The sequence below is a fragment of the Crotalus tigris genome, unplaced genomic scaffold, assembly GCF_016545835.1.
Source record: "Crotalus tigris isolate CLP2741 ecotype Arizona unplaced genomic scaffold, ASM1654583v1 scf7180000023579.1091882, whole genome shotgun sequence".
Lineage (NCBI taxonomy): Eukaryota > Metazoa > Chordata > Lepidosauria > Squamata > Viperidae > Crotalus > Crotalus tigris.
In genome coordinates this window covers 787,946-812,810 of record NW_024100054.1, presented here as the reverse complement: position 1 = coordinate 812,810, position 24,865 = coordinate 787,946, and the positions used below count along the sequence as shown (strand labels likewise).

Genomic DNA, 24,865 nt, shown 5'->3' with positions numbered 1-24,865 from the left:
TGACCTTGAAGATCAGCCTCCCTAGCAATCTGGGAGGTGTGGAGCTTATCCCTGCTGCTTATGCATTTTAATCCTTTCTGAAACAGACAAGCAGGATTTCTGTCCTTTTTCTTGCCTGTCCTAACCAGTATCTCTTCTCTTTTTCACATTTTCACTCAGTTTCATTTTGCCTTTCTTATATGCAACATAATCTTCTCTTAATCTATTTCAATGAAGTTTTCTTTTTCTTATTTTTGATGAAAGGACAGTGGAGGATATGTGCATAATGTATGTATCTAACGCTAGTTTATTTGTATGCAAGAGAATGATTGATAAATGGTGGGAACATTTTTATAAGTAGAATACTTATTTTATCAAAAATAAAATAATATAATGTCTTATTTCATAAGAGAGCCAGTTTGGTGTAGTGGTTGAGGAACCAAGCTAGAAACCAGGAGATTGTGAGTTCTAATCTCACCTTAAGCATGAAAGCTGGTCGGGTGACTTTGAGAATTCACTCTTAGTCCATAATATCAAGCTCAAGTGACAAGCCAGTTGGCCAATTCCAGTCACAACCAATGCATCAACATTCAGTTGATCTAGTAAACATTCAGTGGACCTTGCTTGGGAGAATATGCTAGGAAGAAAAAAAATATTATTTAACTACCCTTTTTTTTTTTTAACTTTTGCCCCCCTTTTTTGGAATATGATCTTTGGGGGATACACACACACACACACACATTTTTATGCACATTTATATATAAGTGTGCTACATGTATATATTTATTATGGGGGAGGGGGAGAAAATACCAGAAGAGCTTTTAATTAGAGTTGCACCTTTAAATTGACAAGATATAAAAAGGGAGGTTACATAGGATTTCTGTCTCTCTCTCTCTCTCTCTCTCTCTCTCTCTCTCTCTCTCTCTCTCTCTCTCTCTCTCTCTCTCTCTCTCTCTCTCTCTCTCTCTCTCTGTGTGTGTGTACACATACATACACACATACACATAATATGCATTTCTGTCTCCAAATTAAAATCAAAATCTTCTCCTGTCAAGTAAATTCAGTTCTTTGGGAGGGTGATGCTTCATAACTCTAGACTCTCAAGTCTCTTTTCTGATTTTTCATTAGTGAATGTTGATTACTTTTTTCCAGTGGAATCTTTGCAGTGTTGCCAATTTGCAAATTCTTATTGATCTTGTTTAAAATACTGACCTAATTTTAGTTTTTTGAAAGATATTTCTTAACCTGTTAATAGTCAATATGTCTTGTTCCTTTTTTATGTCTTTTTCCTCTTTTACTTATTTGGTTATATTATGCTGGTTAAATAAATTTAAGACATTTTAAAGACATGAGGATTACACTCTATGATAGCATGTTTTACATTTCTTAATATGTCAAGAGGACAGAAGGAATATTACACTTGTGTTCTGAGGATCTGCACATATACACTGACACTTATATGGCTCATCTACTTAGAAGCACACAAAGAGAAGGTGTGGCTCAGTTTTGAGACTCTCTGGGAAGTATTTATGGAATATATAAAGATGTGAGTTGTCTGTGGCATTTGTTGAATTAAAACAACAAGGCCCCTCCTATTTGGGTGGAAGTGATGCTAATATTACCTAGGCCCTTCTATTCCTCCCACTCCTGTCTACTATCTAATTTTTAATTCTTATGGGTTGAAATTGGCAGGGTGTGTGTTCATATGCAGAACTATCCTTGCAACCTAAAGTGATTTCTCTCTGACTTTTTTTTTAATTAAAAAGTTTTATAAAAATTACAATATCAACCCACCCAAAAAACCCCCTCTCCCTCCCCCAATTCCCAGAACTGAATACAGGGTTACAAATATGATAATCATAATCTAACTAACATTACCAACTATATAAATAACCAAATCCATAATGCACTTTAATTTCCCTTTAACATAAACAAATTAAAAGTAAACATAATAATAATGAGAACATAAACAAATTAATATCCTAATTATTAAACAATACAGTCCCCAAATAGTTAAACAATGCTAATACTAAAAATAATAATAATATCATAATAATAGTCTAAAATTCACTCATAGGCTAAATGAAACTTTTTAGTCCCATATTTATTCTAAATATAATTTATCCATCTTCTCCAGACCGAAATATATCTTTCTTGTGAATGATCCTTCAAATAAGCAGAAATCTTAGCCATTTCTGCTAAATTTGACACTTTAATCGTCCATTCTTCTATAGTAGGCAAGCAATCCTTCTTCCAATATTGCCCTACTAATAACCTTGCGGCTGTTATCAAATTCAACATCAAATTAATTTCTTTAGCATCACAATCTGTAATAACACCCAATAAAAATAATTATGGAGTAAACTTTATCTTTCTCTTTAAAATCTTTAAAATGTTTTTATAAAACATTTTATAAAAATTTTCTCTTAAATTTTCTGCCTGGGTAAATTTTACATTTCTGACCCAAATTACCTCCCATGTATCCAATGGAATCGGTTCTTGAATATTTTGAGCCCACTTTACCATACAATCTTTAACTAATTCCGTTTCCGAATCCATTTCTATTAAAACATTATAAATTCTCTTTATATGCACTTGGTTTTGATCTTTAATCTGTTTTACCAAATTCTCATCCATTAAAGTAATACCAGCCTTTTGATCTAACTTCCACCTAACTAACAATTGATTATACTGAAACCAAGATTGTACCATATTTTCTTGCTTTAACTCAACTAATGATTTTAATTGCCAATCATTCCCTACCAATCTAAGTAATTCCTTATAAGAAATCCTATCCAAATTCACACCCCTGGATACCCCCTCTATCGCGTGTCCAGGAATCCCCCAAATTGGTGTTTTATCATTTAACCTATAATAATACTTCTTCCAGACACGCAATAAAGCACTTCTTAAAATATGGGATTTAAAAACCTGATCTACTTTTTTATCATAAATTAAATATGCATGCCATCCATATAGTAAATCCCATTCCTCAAGAGAAAGTATATTTATATTTGTTAAATTAAGCCAATCACTAATCAATGTTAAAGCCACTGCATCATAATATAATTTCAAATTAGGCGCCTTAAGTCCGCCTCTTTCCCGTACATCTTGTATAATCTTGAACTTAACTCTTGGTTTTTTGCCCGCCCAAATAAATTTATTAATACCCTTCTGCCATTCATCCAAATTGGCATCTTTTTTCAAAATAGGTATCATTTGAAACAAAAAAAGAAACTTTGGAAGAACATTCATTTTAACCGCTGAGATTCTCCCCAACAAAGATAATTGTATTATTTTCCAATCATTTAAATCCTTTTGCACTTTTACCCATAATGTCTCATAATTATTTTTATATAATTTAACATTAGAAGCTGTAATATATACTCCCAGATATTTAACCTTTTTCACTATTTCAAAACCTGTTAATTTAGCTAACATGTCCTTTTCCTTCGTAGACATATTTTTTGGTAATATTTTAGTCTTATTGTTATTCACTTTAAAACCAGAAACTTTCCCATACTGGGTTATGATTTCCACCAAATCCCTTACCGAATCTGTCGGTTGAGATAAAGTCACAATCAAATCATCCGCAAAAGCTCTCAACCTATAATCATTCTGTTTTATTTTTATTCCCTTTATTGTAGTTGATTCACGAATTTTAATTAATAAAATCTCCATTGTTAAAATGAATAACAATGGGAATAATGGACATCCCTGTCTTGTACCCTTTTCAATTTTAAATGCTTCTGTTAATCTCCCATTAATTATAATTTGTGCCGATTGTTGTTGATATATAGCAGTGGTTCTCAACCTTTTTAATGCCGTGACCCCCAACCAGTCGTAAGTCGAGGACTACTCAACCGGTCGTAAGTCGAGGACTACTCAACTGGTGCAGCACCATTTGCAGACTGGGACTTTTGGCGGGCTCAGCAGGGCAGAGACAGCCTGGACAATTCCTATTGGCTTTGGAAAGCCAATAGAATTAGACTATTCAAGAGAGTCTATTCTATTGGCTTTCAAAAGCCAATAGAATAAAAGGGAGTAGCATAGCTAAGGAAAAGGGGGAAAGAAATGGTGGACTGCGTTATTTGGCAACCCCCGTGAAATGGTCGTTCGACCCCAAATGGGGTCCCGACCCACAGGTTGAGAACCACTGATATATAGCCTTAAGAGCATATAAAAATTTCCCCAAAATTCATTTTCTCTACAACTCTCAATAAAAATTGCCAATTTAACTGATCAAAAGCTTTTTCAGCATCCAAAAATATCAAAACTGCAGGAATTTGATTATTCTTGTCCAAGTACTCAATTAAATTAACAATTTGTCTTACATTATATTTCATATATCTCCCAGTTATAAATCCAGATTGATCACTATGGATCAATTGCTTCAAAACATGCATTAATCTATTTGCCAATATTTTCGAAAAAATCTTATAATCTGTGTTCAAAAGAGATATAGGTCTATAATTCTTAGGCTGGTTAAGATCTTGATCCTCCTTTGGGATCAACAATATAAAAGCCCTTCTCCAAGATGGAGGTATTTCTGCACCCAACAAAATACTATTAAAAAGTTCCTTTAATGGTTCTATCATTTCTTCAGATAACATTTTATAATAGATTGCTGTTAATCCATCTGTACCAGGAGCCTTACTAACCTTTAATTGTTTAATTGCCCAAATGATTTCCTCCGAAGTAACTAAACAATTCATCTCATCTCGTTGATCGTTTGAAAGTCTGGGAAAATGTGCTGCCTGTAGATACTTTTCTATATCTGAAACTTGTATGCTTTCACTAGCATATAACTTTGAATAAAAATCTAAAAAACTCCTTTTAATCAAATTTTGTTGATATACCTCTTTACCTTTATAATCTATTTTCTCTATAACCCTTAACTTCTGTTTCTTCCGTAATTGATAAGCCAACCACCTACCAGGCTTATTTGCATTACAGAACGTGTTATGTTTCATATACCACAAGTTAGTTGCAATCTGATCAGCCATTAACATATTAAATTGCTCCCTAAGCATAGTTATAGAAACCTTTAAACTATTGTCCAATGGATTTAAAATAAGAGCCTTCTCTTTCAGTTTAATCTCTTCTTCCAACTCTTTACATTTTTGCATCTGTTTATGCCTGTGCGCATTATTCATATGAATCAGAACCCCTCTCATGTAAGCTTTACTAGCATCCTACACCATTGACACCGAGATACCCTTATACATATTCAAAAGGAAAAATTCCTTCAAATATTCTCTATATTTCTGTGAATTCCCCTCATATCTAAATAAATTTTCATTCAATCTCCAAGTCCTTCTATTCCCATCTTCAACAGATAACTCCAGCCATACAGGACTATGGTCTGACAATATTCTAGGGAAAATCTTGGCATTCTTAACCCTAGAAAAAAGATCAGTAGTGATTAAAAAAAAGTCAATTCTAGAATACGATTGATGCCTGTCCGAGAAAAAAGTAAAGTCTCTTTCTTCAATGTTTTGTTCCCGCCAAATGTCTCTAAGTTCCAAATCATCCTTCAAATCAAAAAAAGCTTTAGGTAATTTAGCGTGATTAGGAGATTTAAAAAAAACCCTTCTTATCCTTACTTGAATCTAAAACACCATTCCAATCACCCATCATAATAACAGATTTATAATCCAATTGAGTTAGCTTCTGATGTAACAACTTATAGAATTGTTTTTGTTGTTGATTGGGGGCGTATAATCCAATAATAAAAATTTCTTTCCTTGTAATACTAATTCAATAATAACATATCTTCCTTGTGTATCAGAATCAATTAATTTACCCGATAAGTCTTTTCTTACATAAATAACTACACCCCCTTTTTTTTCTGGAGCAGAAGCTGTAAAATGTGGTCACAACTGAGAATTAATCAAATACTTTTGATCCTTTAAAGCAATATGAGTCTCCTGCAAGCAAACAACGTCATTCTTATGATGTTTCAAATAATGAAATACTTTCTTTTCTGTGATGAATTCAAGCCATTAACATTCCATGTCAGAAACTTTGCCATCCTTAATGGCTTGAAGCCTCTGGAACAGAGCTTGAAGATCTGCTGTTGATGATCTCTTTGGTCTTGTTCCTCCCATGGGCTCTGTAATAGTCGAACCTTGTATTATGGATCCAACATCAGCCTTCTGCTGTTCCTTTTCTTTACGTCTATGCGCTGCACGAGTCATCCTCTGTTCCTTTGAATCACCTTTTACCTCCAAACACTGTTCCATAGGTCCAGACTGTAAATCTCCTGCAACCAATAACATTGCAGCTTCAGATTGTTCTTCCAATCTTTCTTCTGTTCTCTTAGATCGTGGAGATGGTGGCGAACCTGCTTTCCAACAGGTATCTCCCATCTGAACTGAATCTGTCGAGTTTTAAGCCCCTCAGCCAGAAAAGCAAAATCCTTTCTTTTTCTAAGGATTTTTGAGCTGCAATTTGAAATCTCTGCTTATAAAAAGCCTATATAATTTCATTACGAAGGGATCTCCTAGAAAAATAAATGACCACATCTCTAGGTAAATTTCTCTGCCTCGCAATCCATGAATTGACTCTAAATATGCTATCAATCTCTCTCAATATTTCCTCAGCTTCACATCCCAAAATAGGAGCAATTTCTCTTGCCACCTCCTCTCTCAAATCCTCTCGTGGATTCTCCTTCAATCCTCTTATTCGCAAAGCAAATTCCATGTGTCTATATTGTGACATGATAACTTCATCCTGTGTTGAATCAATCTTATCTTCAACTTTACCAAGCCTGTATTCTAATTTCGCAGTATTTTCCACAACTTCGTCCACCCTTCCATCTATACGTTCGATATGGGCGGCAAGCCCTTGAAATGCAAGAACAATGTCTTCCCTCATCTCCCTGTTCTTATTCTCAAAAAGCTCTGCCACTTCATTTTTAATATCTTGTGCTGTTTTTTTTCAAAGCGTCCTGTATATCTTTAAGTGTAAATGCTGGTGGTGGAGGAGATGGTGGGGGTGATATAGGCTTAGTAGTCTGAGTTACAGGAGAGGAGATTGAAGCTTTAGGAACCACAGGGATTCCAAGACGCTTTGAAGCCATTTTCTGTCTATTTAAAACCACTTCTTATAAAATCAGCAATTTCCAAAAAAAAAAAGGGGGACTAATTCCAAAAAGAAAAAGGGAAAAAAAAGAAAGATTCTTGCTTTTTAAGTAACCAAAATCTGATACATGTTTAAACTTTGTTGCCAAATATAAGTCTTTGTTAACTCTGTCTTTTCAATCAAAAAAAAAAAAACAACACCACTCCAGCGCCATTTTTCCACTCTTTGTTTTAGTGGAATCAAAAGGTGGAGAAGAATTTTTTAACTCTTTTTTGAGTTAAAGTCCCAAACATTAACAATTCTTATCTCTCCTGGTCAGCTCCATCTGCTTTTAATTAACTCACAAGTCTCTTTAAAATGCAGATGTGGAAGCGGCGTCTTGCTTTGTTCCTGAAAAACAGGACAAAGGCGTCCTGGAATGCGGAGAAACGCCTCAGGCTCGGGGGGGAGCTCTCATCCTATAACCTCCAAATAATTAAGGAGGTGCAGGGGAGCTCTACCCCTACCCGTGCAAAAAGCTCACCTCTTCTTCTCCCGAGGAAAGAGGTTTCAAGCCGCAGAACAGCTGATATTCGCCGTCCCCGCGGGCTTTCACGCGATCTCTCTCTGGCCTTTTTATAACCTTTGCAGCACATATAGTGATATAGCCATTTTTTTTCCAAAAGTTGACAGAATTCTCCTAGTGTACTTGAAAATGGAACTTTGCTGAATTAAATATCTCAGTGTCCCTCCCAAATAAAATGAAGTTAAAATAAGAATATACATAATAATACATTTTTTTTATTTTAATGTTTTTGTACACTTAAAATAGGTATCACTTTGTTTCCCCAAAAAGCAGATTATAACACACCATAATATTTACTCCCAATCTTATATTCTTCAGTGGAAAACTAATGTTACTAATATTTATTACTTTAATTCACTATAAAATAAAATATTACAAGATTCAACATTAACATAGTGCAAAACTGTCAGTTTTTCTAAATCAAAGACTGACATTCCAATTTTGTTACTATTATTTTCCAGTGTATTCCCAGTGTGTTTTGCAATTAAATTTAAATGTAATAAATATGCCAGTTATAACAAGTAGTAATTTTACCTATTTCTATCATTGCTTACGTACTTAGTCTTTGCTGCTGATCATAAGCAAGTCCTGTGATTTAGTCTCATAAAAGGAAAGGTATTTCCCCCCCCCAAGTCATATAGAAATATTGCACAGAACTAAAAATGTGGGTAGGGAAAACACTGTGTACTTGTACTTTCATACGAAAAGTTTCATCATTTAGTGCAGTGTTCTTAAACTGGGGTAATTACTCCCGGGAGGGTAATTTGGACATATTTGGGGGTAATGGAGCACTATGTAATAGCTTGTTTGTGAGTCGATGATCCTGTTTGGGATTGCTGCTGCTGAGACGCTTTGTAAAACAACAGTCTGCTTTTTTTGTGGTAGTAATAACATCACTTGAGACTGAGAAATGGGATAATTGGATCAAAACACTTTAAGAGACACTGAAGTAGTGGATATTTAATTTTGACATGCACAGAAAGGAAATTATGTATAAATTGGCCAGCAGGTCAGAGTATGAAAGAAGGTCTAAAAGGAACAGAGGAAATAAAGGTGTGGTTAAACAGCATACCTGTCAGATATAAGAGGAAGAGACAAGTTTATATTCTCATGGGTAGGGCAGACTATTGAAAATGTTCTACAAGTACTAAGTCTACAATGAAATTTAGTGGAAGTAGAGGTGATTTAACTCAAATGCATATTGACATACAACCATTTCAACATGTGCAACTTTATTTAATTATTCTTTTCAAGAGAAGCTTTATTTAAAACATTGATATCTGTAGTTCAACCAGTATTAACTTCTTATTAATTGTTTAACACCTGTTTCAATAAACCAGGAAAATATACTATAATCTCAGAGTTAATGAAAAATGCAATAAAATTCCTCTGTTCAAATTCATTGACTGGGATGATAAGAATTTAATCTTTTTTTTTTAAAGGATGCACTTTGTATCTTTGCCCCTTTAGTTTTTTAATATATAAACGAAAATGTATACAAAAGAATTTTTCTTGAATTTTTCTTGAAATTCTGTTATGAAAAATATACGAGCAAAAGAGTTGAAAGATAATGAGCATGTTTAAATTTGTGTATTCTGTTTAGGTATATGGTTGGTTTGATTTGCTAAATGAAAGAGATCTCTTCCTAAATTTCTGTATTATTTAGGGCTAATGGAAATTATTACTGGCAGAATGTTAAGTTTGGGTTGAAACTTTAGTTTTATCTGTCATCTATTTTTTGTTTTGTTTTTCTTTCTACAGAAACATGATCAGGGGCAAGTTCTGTTGGATATAGTTTTCAAACATCTTGATCTGACTGAGAGAGACTATTTTGGTTTACAAGTGGCTGATGATTCTACTGATAACCCGGTAATCCATACTATATCTTTCCATTTTCTCTTCTCTTGGCATTTGAGATTTTATTTTATTGATCATAACATATATAATTATTCTGAGGTTGCTTATAGTCAGTGCTTTTTTGTAAAAAAAAAAAAAAAAAGGTGCCGGAATTCACACGTCATACAACCCAACCCGCCTTGTCTACCCTACAAGGTTCCATCCCAAAAAGGTGCCGGAACTCCGTTCTGGGCGTTCTATGACAAAAAAAAAAGCCCTGCTTATAGTGTAGAAAAATTATTATGAGCAATGTGTTGTTCATGTTACACTTATTTTCCACCTTAAAATAAAATATATCTAGACATTTGTTTTCTGGTACAAAATAAATATCTTCAGTTTATTCTCACTGTAAATTCCTAAATTCTCTGGCCCTTTTAAATTGCAACAGATGCCCCTGAGAGGCAAATGAAAATCAAGAAGATTCTTATCTTGTCCAATTCTTGACATAGTCTATACCGTTATCAGAAATATTTCAGATCTTAAGGCAGATGTGAATTGATATTAAAAGAATCTCAATTAGCTCTATCAAAGAATACCTAGTGTTTTGCTGCTACTGTTTATTCTAGGCATCTTAAAAAATATTGGAGACTGGTCACTAATTATCAAAATTTGTAGAATCCAAACATTGATATTTCAACAGCTTCTTTTAGAGACTATGGAAAACATGTCTCCTGATATTTTTTTCACATGTTTAATCTATCTAACCAGTTTGGCTCTGATAGTTTGTTAATACTCCAGGATAGAGAAGGGTTTATTATATATAAAATCCCTTTGTGGGTACATATGGGAGACTGCAACAGAAAAACAATATGCAATCCTCAGTTCATTCAGACTTTTTCCCTGCGCTAAAATCATGTATCATTGGTTTTAATTTTGTCCTAGAATAGACTAAGAAATATGGCAATGAATAGATATCTATTAATAATGGTCTAATCAGAACCTATAACTAAATTCTGGAATAAATGCATAATGATAGACTAATACCATGCTATCAATAGTAGATGAATATTTGCGATAATAGAAATTAGTCCAAAATGCAAATAACCATGAAAGCAGTTTCTAAATCATGATAAAGTCATAGCCAAAGTGCTCAAATAAACTGAAAGAAGAGTATAATCTTAATAAGCAAAAAATGAATAGAAAATCAAGGTAATTATGTTTATAATTTTAAGTAGTTTCACAAATCACTGTTTGTAACTTATATTGTACCAGGTATCCTCAAACTCAGTCCTTAATGTCTCATTCATTGTTTTCATGGCACCCACAGCAGTTCTCAAACTAAGTGTCCTAGTGCCCTGAGAACAGTTAGGACACCACCATTTATTCTGAAATCAGAACTATAGTGTGCTCTTAATTACTATAGTTCATCAGGAATATCTATTTATTCTTTTTGAGTTTATTAAAATAAACATCTCATTAATTAACTTAGTTGGCTAGTTTTGTAGCCTAAGATAATTCTTATAGATGGTTCATATATTGCTGTTATATGGAGATCATAATGGGCACTTCCAGAGGTGTGCTCTTACTCCAGCTGTTTAAAATAATGGAACACTTAGGTAAGAATGTTGTAATCTTATGAGAGAGATTATATGAATAATACGTCGTAGACTATGAAAGAGCTTTGGCAAATGCATTAGCTGGGATATGTAAGAAAAGTAGCAAGGTTAATTATAATTTGTTACTCTCAAAGTGGACCCTTCCTTTCCCTTTCCATATATATATAATTAAATTTTGCTCTTGTCTCAGTCTTGCCAGTTTTCTTGCTTGATTTAATTTACCATTAGGAAGGAAACACAGAGTAATTTGTAACAAAAAAATCCCACCCCAAAAAGTATTTGCATAACAACATCAAAATCTAGTGTAGAGTTTGTTAAATAGTGTGACTAGACTTAGTACAATATATTCAATTTAGCTAATTATCTATTATATCTGAATGGAATTTTATAATCTGTTTTATGCAAAATGAGAGTTTACGAGTGCACAAAAAGTATCTAGAAAGATTATGTGTTTCCTCCAAAGTTTATTAAACTTAAATTCGTTAAATCAAGGGTTTGCTGCATTACCAAACAGTTTTAACAAAGCTAACCAGCTTGATTTTAAAACAAAAAATTCTCCACTAATTATTCTTGGTATTCTTAATATTCATCTTATATATTGATATGCACTACTGTATTTTCATTACAATTTCTTTTAACCTAAATAACTTTTCTCCTTTAACTTTCTCCATCATGTTCGCTCATTTTTATTAATGTAATATTTGTAATTTTTCAAATTCCCCCAAGAATCCTATGGTTAAATAGTATCTTTTTGCTCTCTCTCTCTCTCTCCCCCCCCCCATCTCCCTTTCCCCCCCCTCTCTGTACCATAAAGTTACTTACCAAAAGATGGCAATTTAGTTTGTTGATTTTTATAAAAATCAAATCATAGTGATTGTACATTTCATGAATGTCAGCTCCATCTATGATGATTGAGTCTGCAGAGAATGAGTTCTAGAAATTATTTGACTAGAAAAGCACTCAAAATATTGCACACACAAATTAGTAACACCCACTGGCTCATAGTACTGAGAGAAGCAAAATTAGGCAAGAGTAATTTCCTAAAGAAAATAGAACTATTTTAAACAGGATACATGTGGCCTTTTGTTCTTTCTAATCACCAAGGTACACATCTAAATTCAATTTATCCCAAATTGGTTTCTTGTCAAATTGGGGGATGGGGAGTAGAGAAGAAAGCCAATATGACGTGTTCATTACAGGTGTTTCCAGATGACTACATTAAATAAAAATATTTAATATTTTCAATATTAAAATATACTTTCTTAATCCAGAAGTTAAAACTGGTAGGGACAATAATTTCCTTTGGGATTAAATGGGAAAATCATTTCTTTCGGGGTTAAATGGGATTCTTTATTAAATTGATATATTTAGAAAGAAACTGAAATAATCTTGTTTTATGGATTTTTCCATATGCTTGCCTGACATTGATTCAAGCTGTTGTTTTACAGACTAATTTTAGATTTAAAACATTTTGATGTATAGATTAGGGGACATTTAAATTTTTAGCATACCATCCCCCAAAGCTATAGCATAATAACTTTGAGATATTGTTATGTTATGTTTATCCTGCATTGCTAGCCAAATGGGCTGCATATAATATAATCTGTGAGTGTTGATTCAGGGTTTCCAGAGCAGGTCGAAGTGTTTACCTGTATCTGGCTGTCCAGATGAATATGCCATGTATTTTATGAACTCTGTGCTCATTTCAGTATCACTGCAAAAACAAAAACAAAGTCTTTAACATTTCCTTGTTTTGAAACGTATTTTGTTTTGGAAAAAATATAATAAGCCAATATTTTCTCTCCCTCAGAGGTGGCTGGATCCAAACAAGCCAATTAGGAAACAGTTGAAAAGTGAGCAAAATATTTTATCTACTTTGAATAAAAATTATAATTAAATTTAGGTAAAACCTGAAGTAAGCTAAAATATCAAATTCTAATCCAATGTGTTGGTTCGTTTTAGGAGGATCACCCCACAATTTGAACTTCAGAGTCAAATTTTTTGTAAGCGATCCTAGTAAACTTCAAGAAGAATACACACGGTATCTGTCTTTTTAATTTTAATAAGTTACTCTTTTGTTTTATTATGTAAAATATAATGCTGTTGGTGTTAAATTTACATACATTTGATTTTATAGAAGGCATTATGTAAGATAGTAGAGCTTCAGCCATGGGGCAAGTAAGGCTGCATCCATGGTTGTTCTAACATGGTTCAATGTGAAATCCATAATTCTCTTCCCCATGCTATTTAGTATCTACATGAAACTCTTGGGTAGGTTGTGTGTCAGTTAAGAGGGAGTTATTATCAGTGTAATGATGAAAATGAATTTTATATATTCATCTCGAGTTAAATCTGGGTGTTATCAAAGTTCTCACTCAGCATCTGGAGATTGTTGGAGCCTAGATGAGTAAAAGGTAAAATCAAATCTCTGGAAGAAAGTTGTTCATTCTAAATAGAGTTCCATTGACCCTAAAGGAGCTAGTGTGTGATTTGGAGTTTCTCTGAATTCAGCCTTCTGCTGCAAGAGCAGGTTAAACTATGGACACGGGGGCCTTTCCAAGTTTTCACTTTGGGGATATGGAGGCATTTTCAACAGTCAGTCAAGCATTCTTCACTCTCAGTTGAACTAAAGCAATACATTCCACGTAGGCCCTACCTTACATGATTGTTCAGAAGCTACAGGTGGTCCAAAATATAATAGCCTATCTGTTGAACAGAAATAGCACGTTTATCAATGTACTACTAAGGCTACAACTGCTGCTTTGGATAAAGTGCTAGTTTTTACATTTAAAACCTTCATGCCTTGGTTCCTGAGTATTTACAGATCCTCTTTTCTTGACAAAAATCAGGCTGTCCCATTCGTGCTGAGTGGGGAGTATATTGAAGGAAAGTGTGCTAAGTGTTCCCATTGACATAAAGAGAGGGCAGTGGGAGCCCAACCACATGCTGAATCTCCTTGAGTACTAGGAGGTAGAAAAGTACATAATTCCTTGAGTAAATATATAAGTATATAGCAAATATTCTGAACAGTTTATTCATAAACACGTATTCAAATTATTCATAAACACGTATTCAAATTATATGAAGTCTTCAGTGTATTGATGCAAACTATTACATGAATAATATCATGCTTTCTAAATATATACACATTTGGTAACTTTTTAAAAAATTCAGCTGCATGTTTAATGTAGAATAAGATATCTATATGAACATTTTTTTAAGAAACGTTTTTTTGAAGGCATTTATTACTGAAGTTCGTTTTTGCTAAAGTACCTTTAATCTTAGTTGAGTTCCAGCACAGAAATTATTTACAATGTATATTTTAAGAAAAAAATCAGACATCTGAATTTAATTTCATTGTGTATTTGCATACCTGCTGTGCTACATTCATTTAATCTGCTCCTATTGTCCCTTAATACCTGAAAGCCTTCCAGGACAGCACCATTTTTCTGACAAACAAGTAGTATATAATAACAGATATGTATAGAATGTATACTCTTTCAAATGTAATGTCCTTTTAATAGTAATTTTATTAAGGATTATAAATATAACAGTAAATAATGCAAACTCAGTAAATAAAAGAATAAAAAGAAAAACTGGAAAGTGCAGGAAAGAAAGAGGAAAAAAGAAAAAAGGGGAAAATAGAAATTAAAAAGAAAGAATATAATAAAGGAAATCTATAAAGATGTGACTTCACACCTTCATTACAACAAGTATGAAGAATTTTAGTAACTTATCACTTTCTGTTAAAATACAGCAAATGATCTCTTTTTCCTATATCCCATCTCTTGTCTGTAAACAAATACATAAAGCTCGACATTTCAGTACTGATGTCAGCAAAAGTCCACTAAGACCTATCAGAGAAAACATATCTAATTTATTTTTGATCAAATAAGTCAAGTTGATATTCCTTCCTTTTACTTCTAAAAATCTTGATCTTCAGTTCCTATAAATAAGGAAACTAGAACCTTATTTGTTTTCAATTTTTCTTTGTCTTTTTCACAAAATTCTTCCAAAACTTTAACAAGCTTTTTTTGTAAATCCATTATTAGAAAGTTATCCAGGTCAAGACATCACCCAGTTTCTTTTGTTTAACCAATATAACATTTTTTATCATGTCATTCTTAATGCCTGTCTTTTTTTAAATCCACTTTCAAGTCAGTCTCAATCTTGTCAGGTAGAACTTGTTCATCTTCCATAATATCTTTTAGACGTAGTCTGTCTTTAGAGGCAGACACTATTAAAATTAATTTGTGGATCTATTACTCAAAAATATACTTCAATATGTCCAATGTTAATTTTTTTATTCATTCTATAGTTGTAAATTGAACCATGAGTGCATTTCTTTAATTAAAATCTTAACTTCCCTCGAGTCTCTTTACTGTCCAATTTTTAAATTCTTTATCTTACTATGTTTTTCAAAAAACATTTTTTTCAATGGAAAAGAATCTTTATATTCTCCAGTACAGGAGATGGATAATCCACGGATGGGTTTTCTCTGTCTGCCTGCTCTTGAGACCAAGTAGCCAAAGCTTGACACGCCCCCACTTCCTGTGGAGTCCATTCTTAACTTGGTCTCTGCTCGAAGAAGACTCGTTTTGGCGTGGCTCTCAGCTTATCAGGTTAGACAAGAAATCCATTGATTGATTATCCCTTGATAATTGGCTTCCCCTTCCCAAAAAAAAAAAAAAATTGCCACCTATAGGAATTTAACCACAAAATTTTCTGGGGATCAGTCCTGATCTCAAACCTAAAATTAAAAAGGGGATTGGTGGGGAGGGAAATTTCCCCACAGATATCAGCCAGCCCCAGGGCTCTGGGGGGTGAAAAGGGGGGGAAGAAGGCATCAGCAGAGACTACTTGCTGAACCTTTTCCCCAACCACTAAGTTTTCCTTGGGAATTCCAAATTTATCTCAGATTTATCTGTACCCTTAATCCATTCATAACTTTCTAATATCAATGAAAGAGAATATTTGTAGCTCAGGATTGAAATGAGGGGTCCTTGGTGCTCTCTGAGCTTGGTTATTTTCAGGCAGAAGTTTCATTACCCAAACTAGATAACATCATCAGTGCTAATAAGGAGTGGGGTTTCTTCTCAAACACTGATGATGTTACCTAGTTTGGGTTGTGAAATGTCTGCCTGAAAATAACCAAGCTCAGAGAGCATCAAGGACCCCTCACTTTCTAATATCAAAATTTTAATCACCCTTTTGCTATTTATTCCCAAAAAAAGTTTTTTTTTCAATTTCTTAAACTCCTAATGCTTTAAACCCACCGGAGACCACTATCTTGTGGTCTTCTCCTGAGGAGCAGCTGTCCACAGCACTTCTGAGGAATCCGAACTGTTCTCTTTATCTGGAGAAGAATTATTGAAGAACCAGCCTATCTACCAGCCTTTAATTCCACTGAGGTCATTGGCTCCATTTTTTGCAGAGTGATCAGCAAAGAAGTCCTTTTTTTAGATTAAGTTGCCATTCAGTTTTAGTTCAGAGTACAGGTAGCCCTCAACTTACAACAGTTCACTTAGTGACTGTTTGAAGTTACAATGGCACTGAAAAAGTGACTTATCACCATTTTTCGCACTTATGACCATTACAGCATCCCCACGGTCACGTGATTTATATTCGGATGCTTGACAACTGATTCATATTTATTATGGTTGCAGTGCCCAGGGAACATCTGATCACCTTTTGCAACCTTCTGCCAAGCAAAGTCAATGGGGAAACTAGATTCACTTAACAACCATGTTACTAATTTAATAACTGCAGTGATTTACTTAACAAATGTGGCAAGAAATGTCATATAATGAGATAAAACTCATTTAACAAATGTCTCAGCAATATAAATTTTGGGTTCAATTTTTGTTGTAAGTTGAGGACTACCTGTATATAATTTTTAAAATGCATTTAATAGATTGGAATGGATCTCTAAGATTACCCCGTATGATAGATCTTTCCCTAGAACAGAGGTAGGCAACCTTGGCTCTTTTATGGCTCGTGGACTTCAACTCCCAGAATTCCTGAGCCATCCATGCTGAGGGGAAGGGAGAGGTTTCCAAGCTGAGCCATGCTGGCTCAGAAATTCTGGGAGTTGAAGTCCACGAGTCATAAAAGAGCCAAGGTTGCCTACCCCTGCCCTAGGAGAATGGAAAGACTTGTCCTTCGGTGATAGTCTCCGTGTACCAAGATAACATAAGCAATATTTTAAATTCAAAAGAATAAATCCTAAGAGCCAAGCAAAATAATTTTTAAAGTTGGAATCTTTACCCTAAAGAAGCTTATATAAAAAGGAAACACCTGCCTAGAATATGGAACTAAAATGCAAAATCCCATTACATAAATATGTCAAAACAAAATCCTGAGCATTTCAACATTTTTACAAATCCTCACACTCAGTTCATGAATGGAAGCAAGACATTATCTGAGATGCAGAGAATATTAAAACATCAGATTTAATGCATTTGTTGTTGTTAGTTGCAAAGTCGTGTCTGACTCATCGTGACCCCATGGACAACGTTCCTCCAGGCCTTTCTATCCTCTACCATCTTCTGGAGTCCATATGCACTCCAATAGCAGTGTATCTGAAACCTCATTTGATTATTTTTAAATGTGTATTAATTAAATAAATGGTTGTAAATATTGATGACAGACCAGTATCATATTTCTCTGACATTGATTATCCAGTCTCAGATATGGAAGAAATAGGACATGGAGCTAACAAGATTGCCTAACAATTACATTAGATTTCAGATCTTCACCTCAATCTTTCGCATTAGTTGATTTATTTATTTTAGTGTAATAATAAAAAGAATTTGGCTTTAATTTTTTGTGTTTTACTAGCCAAAATAAGGGCATTTCATAAAATGCAGGTGCCAAAGTCAAAAGACATCTTAATTTTGTTAGATAAGAATATAATAGTAAGCTTGTCAACTAGTTGTTCTTGTTTACTTTTCTTTAAGGTACCAGTATTTTTTGCAAATTAAACAAGATATTCTTACTGGAAGGTAAGATTTGTTTGTTTTACAAACTTGAGTGTCTTGTGATTCAGGGCAGGGATGGGCAGCATTCATTAAACAGCATGACATAATGCTACAATCAAGTGATTGCATGCATTCTGTGAAAAGTTTAAAATGTGTGTACTAGAACATTGTAAATGCATATGTAATGATAGAACATCACATTTTATAATGAATTCAGAATTATACTAAATAGAGTTTTAACGCTAACATTTTCTTATCTGTCTGTTAAAATTCCTGCACTTCCAATTCCCAACAGATGTAGAATTTCTATTCCTTCCAGGTAGATAATATGTTCTCTTAAAATATATGGTGACGATGTTTGCTTTGAATGACATGTTAGGATTCTGAGAAACTGCTCATTTACATGTGCCTCTCTCCGAGTTGCCACCTACAAAACACAAACTCTGATTTACATGTTAATAGATTTGGAGATCTTGTCACTATCAAGCTAGGATATAAAAACTATGGTTCTTAATTAATAATTCCTGGCTTGTCTAGATGTCAAGATATCTGGTTTTGATATTGATAAATAAATTCCCTTTGTTTATGGTTGTAATATGAGAAAAACAGAACCACTGATAGGCTGCATCAGTATTCATCTTGAACATAGCTATGAAACAAACATTATCCAAAATTCTGGCTTAGTATTTTGATGTGTCTATACAGATAGTCCTCAGTTAATGACTGCCCTGTTTAGTGACCATTTAAAGTTACAATGGTGCTGAAAAAGTAAGTTTATGACTAGTTCTCAAAGTTACGTCACACTGCAGCGTCCCTATGTAAACGGGCATTTTGCAACCAATGCACATTTACAACCATCACAATTTCCCACAGTTATATGATTGCCATTTGTGAGCTTCACAGCTGGCTTCTGACAAGCAAAGTCAATGGAGAAACCAGCAGTAAAATCACATGATAATTTTAATGACTTAATGACCCCAGGTGATTTGCTTAACAACTACAGTGGAACTGATTTTGTACAGTAAATTCTGTGTGATCATGTGATATTTCACGGAATGGTTGCACAGCTTAATGATAGAGTTGCTGGTCCCAATTGTGTTATTAAGTGAGGAATATCTGTACATATCAGTTTATTCATATCCAAAAATAATAAAATGTATACTTTTAATCATTTAAATATCAATTGATAGACTTATTTTTATTTTTAAAAATAGGAAAGTATATCAGCTCATGAAAAATGTACAAAGTTTTCATAAGGAAACATAGCCACACAGTTCAATAGGGTCACCTAATTTAAATACATTGGTAAAACAGTTTGGATTTAAATATTGTAGTTCATAGTTGATATTTTTTAGGTTTTGTTTTTTACCTTTTACAGATTGCCCTGTCCTTATAATACTGCTGTACTTTTGGCTTCCTATGCTGTTCAGTGTAAGTACATATGTAAGTGTTTAAAATTGAGAACATAATGGTCATGCTCCATCTTGTTATGTTGTGTTACTTCGTGCTATGTTGTGCCCCTTTCCTGCAAATTCATGATATTTACAGATCTATATAATAGAAAACTGATAGCTCTTTTCCAGTATTGCTCCCTAGCAGGTGATATTTTAGATATGTTGCCTGTACTCTTAAGTGCTAATCAGTACCAGACTAGTAACCATAGAGAGTCCGTCTTTTATCTACTCTGCTTTTAAAGCTAGCTAAATGGGTGGGCCATCACTATATTTTAATAGTTTAAATAGTTCTATAGTTTAAATATGCTTTAAGATTTTTTTAATGTTATATTTAGGTTCCTGGTTATGCTAGTTTTTAATGTTGATCTGGTGCAGATTTTATATTTTTAAAATATACTTCATTTTATTAAGTGTATTTCTTTAAATGGCTTGTATTACAATCTTACAACTATTACAAATTTCTGTTTGGTTTATTCCCCAAAAGGTAAGAATGTGGTTGCTGTCATAATATTATCAGTAACATTGATTCATTCATTACATGCTATCAAGTTAGTGTCAATTCTTAGTGGCCACATAGATGGATTTTATCCATAAGGATTTTGCACAACCTGGTCCTTCAGGTTTTTCAAAGGGACACCCATTACTACTATAACTGAATGGATATACCTTGCTGCTGGGTCTTCTTTTCTTCCCTTTCCTTCTGCCTTTTCCAACATTATAGACTTCTACAGAGGGCTAGATCTTCTCATAATGTGTCTAGTTATTTGTGCCTTGAATGAATTCTGGTTGATTTCTTTGATGATCCATTTGTTCGTTTTCTTGGCTGTCCACAGTATTCTCAAGAGTCTTCTTCAATATCAAAGTTCAAAAGTATCAGTTCCTTTTCTAGCCTGCTTCTTCAAATTTAAATGTTCACTTACATAGTGTCATACAGAAAATTACAGTTTGCATTCATTTTTATTTACATTTAATCTTAGTCTTTTTTTTACTGTGTAGTATCATTAACATAACACAGGTTATTTATGTTTCATCCAGGGGATGGTATGGAATTCTCAATTTTCTAAATACTTTCTACAGCATGAAATGACAAACACAATTAAAGGACTTTTTATAATCAGTTAAGTACACACTGACTTATTTTGGTATTCCTTGGCTTTCTCATTTGTCCTGTGTGCATCAGCAATAATTTCTCATGTTCCTCAGCCTTTTGTAAATCCAACTTGAACATCTGGCATATTTCTTTTCCTGGAATATACCAGTACTCTAATCTGCATTGGATGATTCTAAGCATTATTTTGCTAGCATGTGAAATTAAGGATATTGTACTGTGGTTTTCAGATTCTGTTAAATCCTTTTCTTTGCTATTGGTATGTAGATTGAACCTTCCAGGTTGTTAGATACTGTTTTTTTCTCTCCAGATTTGCTACCACAGCTTAGTTAGAACCATTATTTAGTTTTCTTCTGTTGTTTCATGTATTTCTGTAGATATGCCATAAATGTAACCTTCTGATTCGCTCTGGCCAGAGTGCTGATCTAACTTCATCTTCTAGTACTAGATGTTCTTGTAAGTAGGAGTATCTTCTATGGCAATTTCGATATTGAAATCTCTATTGTATATAGTTTCAGTGTATTCTTTCCATCTTTTTTTAATCTTCTCTGGATCAGTTACTATCTGTTCCTCGGGTGAAGTGAGCTGCAGCTCACGAAAGGTTGTAACTTGTAATAAATTTTTTAGTTAGAAAAGGCCCTACCAGTCTCTTTCTGATTCTTTGATGATTCTTTGCCATCATTGACTAACATAGCTCTTGTAAAAAAACTGTGTGTTGGTATCCTTTAGTGTACCGTTTTGAATTTGGAACTTATTTCTCATTTTGGAGATTTTTTGGAAGACTTACCCCATTTTTCTGTGTACGTTTCCATTTTCATTTACAGTTTTGTCTCTTCTAGTAGCTATTTGAAATTCTTCATTGTTTGTTCCTGTGATTTTTTGGGGGAGGGGGGTTGAGTGGGTGTTGCATTTATCTCTTCTTTTTTTGCAATTTTCATTCTTTGGTCTGACATACAATTTGCTTTCTTCTGTTTCCTGATCTTTGGCAATCTGTTTACACAGTCATTCTTAACAAATTCTTTACGTTTGTTGCTTAGTTCCTCTGATCTTTTATCAATAAGGTCCAAAGCTTCTAAATGATTCCTAATGTTCTCGTTAAAAATGGGGGGTATGTGCTCAAGATCATATGATAGAAAGTGCTTGGCTTTCTTCTTCCACTTTACCTTAATTAGGTAATTGCATATGAGCAATATCTAATCTGTTCTACAGTTGGTCCTGCCCATGTCTTTGTTGTTAATAATTGAGTTCTTCTACTTCCTTCTGCCAATAATATAGTCAATCTGATTTCTGTGTGCTTCATCTGGGAAATACTGTGTATGTAAAATGGTGCTTTAAAGTTTGTGAACCCTTTTGAATTTTTAATATTTCTGCATAAAAGTGGCCTAAAACACGATCTGTTTGCACAAGTCTTAAAATTAGATAAAGAGAATCCAATTAAATAAATGAACTATAAATATTATACTTGTTCATTTATTCATTAAGGAAAATGATCCAAAGCTACTATTAGTATGTGGCAAAAATAGAACTTTTAGAATTATCAGTTAATTTGAAGGGGAAATTAGAGTCAGCTATATCAATCATTGGAATGATTATCAGATATGTATGTGGAAGGTCCTGCATTATTTAAAGAACACAATTCTGGGTATTCACTATACAATCTGTGAAAGTGTATCATGGCTCGAACAAAGAGATTTCTGAGGACTTCTGAAAAACAGTTGTTGATGTTCAGCTGGCTGGAAAAGGTTATAAAACTACTTCCCAAGTGTTGGACTCCACCAATCCACTGTCAGGCAGATTGTGTACAAATAGAAGCAATTTAGCACCTTTGTTACCTTTGCAATAATTGCAAATATCTGTAGCTCGGATGTAGGATGAGGGTGAAGGTTTGTTCTCCAAGTTTGCTGGTTGGTTTCCGAACATTTCGTTAACAGGCTGTAATCTCTACCCACACCTACACCAAACAACAACAGTTCAATTGGAGCAACACAAAAATCATCAGCCACCCTACCACACGCCACGCTCGTGCATCCATTGAAGCCTGGCACTCCACAAGCAATTCCATGAACAGACACATCAACCTACAACCAGCCTATGAACCCCTCAGAATCCAAATCAACTGCAAAGCCAACAAGAGATAGCACCGACCCTCAACCAACCCACGTAAGTTGCCTCTCCCCCCCCCAGCAGTTCACCTCCCCGTGAGCCTGACCTGATGTAACCTCCCCATCGCAAGATTCTCACTGATGACTCACACCTGACCCATCACAAGACCCTTACTTGACACACCCACCACCTAAAGCCCTTACAAACAGAAGAACACTGACACTGACATCCCCTAAACTCCACAGATGTTACCTAGCCTAGTTCAGAAACCAACCCACAAGCTTGGAGAATGAACCTTCACCCTCACTTTGTTACTTTCCCCAGGAGTGGTCAACCAGTCAAGATCATACCAAAAGCAAGGCATGTAATACTCTAGGAAGTTTCAAAAACTCCTAGGGCAATTTCTTAAGAAACTAAAGATCTGTCTTGCATTGACAAATGACACTGTTCATGAGACCACCATCAAAAGAACATTGAACAACAATGGTGTAGAGGGCAGTATTGTAAGGAGAAAGCCACTACTCTCTAAGAAGAACATTTCTGCTTGCCTACAGTTTGTGAAAGATCATAAAGCTATTGGAAAAATGTTTGATGCATGGATGAGACCAAGCTAGAACACTTTTGCTTGAATGAAAAGTGTTTGGCAAAAGGCAAATACTAGATTTCAGCATTTCTGTGAAATGTGGCTTGGGCCTGCTTGCTTTTTTCGGACCAGGACAGCTTGCCATCATTGATGGATCTATGAACTGAAGCTCAAGAAAAAGTGGGTCATGCAACAATATAATGACCTAAAATACAAAATAGTACAGCCAAAGAATGATTAATGCTGAAGTTAAAGTTACTGTTTTAGAATGGCCAAGTCAAGGTCCTGATTTTAATCCTGTAGAAATGATGTGGAAGGAGGCTAATTCTTGTGTAGAAGCTCTCCAGCATCCCTTAGTTGAAGCTGTTCTATAGGGAGAAGTGGACTAAAATTCCTCCAAGCCAATGTGCAGGACTGATCAACATTTGTTGCAGTTATTGCTGCCCATGATACTCCACTTACTGAAAGCAAAAGTTCATATACTTTTTGTCACACACGAATCCATTGACAGTTGCTGATATAGGACACAAGTTTATTTCTGTCATAGTGTTTTCTGATAGTATGTTCTGTTTAATTTTTAAAAAAGGTTTAAAGATGACCAGTGCATACTTCAACTTTAGATAGTGGCACAGAATTATGATTATTTTGAGATTTGTGGTATGAGTCTAATATTACCTAACTGTGTCTAAACTCACTTACTTAGACTTATATAAAAACTTTCAACATAGAAGATAGAAGAAAACGCAGCTTAAAAATCTGGAATATTAGAATGTTATTGGACCAATATATTTGTTGTAAGAACAGAGTCTTCTGAAAAAAGGTTTGCACTAGTTCAGTGATGGTGAACCTGATATGTATGTCAAAGGTGATACAACATGACATTTTAGGTGACATGTCAGCTTTCAACGCCTGACAACAATTAATCTCGAAAGCATAGCCCATACTTGTGTGGTTTTTGATGGCCGCAGAAAATAGCATGTGCTCTCACATAGCTTCTGGAAGTTGCACAAGGACAGGGTGTGCTTTCACACAGTTTTGAAGGCTGCAGAGGCTGTGGAAGAGCTTTCTCTGAAGCTGCTTGAAGAGCAAAGGCCTTGTGTAATCCAGAGCAGCCCTGGGTAGGCCACAGGGTCCTGCAAATAGAAAGAGAACATTGCTTGCAGGTAAGAGGCACGTGACAGATCCTGGGTAGCATTGAGTGCAGGGACAAATATTTCATTCCTCAAGGCTTGTGCGCCTTGGGGGAATGGTACGAAGCAGCCTTTTTGAGTGGCAGCAATGACTTTAGGGCTGAAATCAAAGCCTGGCCTCTACCTAAGGCGCAGCTCAGCTCTAGCACATCTAGAACATTGTTCAGGGTGGCCTAGATGGAGGGTGGAAGATAGAGAATTGTTTCTCATTTGTTTGGGGTGGGAGTGTTAACCTGCCAGTATAGTCAAGTTGAGCATTTTTTGAATTTTTGACATGCCAAGCCCAAAAGGTTTACCATCATTTACACTAGTACAGGGGTAGGCAACCTTGGCTCTTTTATGACTCGTGGAGCTGGCTCAGGAAT

At 34.5% G+C, this 24,865-nt stretch overlaps 1 protein-coding gene across 5 annotated transcripts in view; it reads left to right on the top strand.

Annotated features, from left to right (window-relative positions):
• PTPN4 (protein tyrosine phosphatase non-receptor type 4) overlaps positions 1–24,865 on the top strand; it is a 129,579-nt gene that overhangs the window by 48,964 nt on the left and 55,750 nt on the right. For 4 of the 5 annotated variants that reach the window (XR_005553692.1, XM_039319348.1, XM_039319345.1 and 1 more), the window contains 5 exons: positions 9,392–9,499; positions 12,893–12,935; positions 13,045–13,123; positions 18,042–18,086; positions 19,441–19,505. Coding sequence is in view for 4 of the 5 variants with exons in the window: in XM_039319348.1 (XP_039175282.1) it covers positions 9,392–9,499; positions 12,893–12,935; positions 13,045–13,123; positions 18,042–18,086; positions 19,441–19,505 (340 nt within the window). In the remaining variant the exon portion in view is untranslated. The remainder of the gene's footprint in view (positions 1–9,391; positions 9,500–12,892; positions 12,936–13,044; positions 13,124–18,041; positions 18,087–19,440; positions 19,506–24,865) is intronic. The other variant, XM_039319347.1, reaches the window with a different exon arrangement.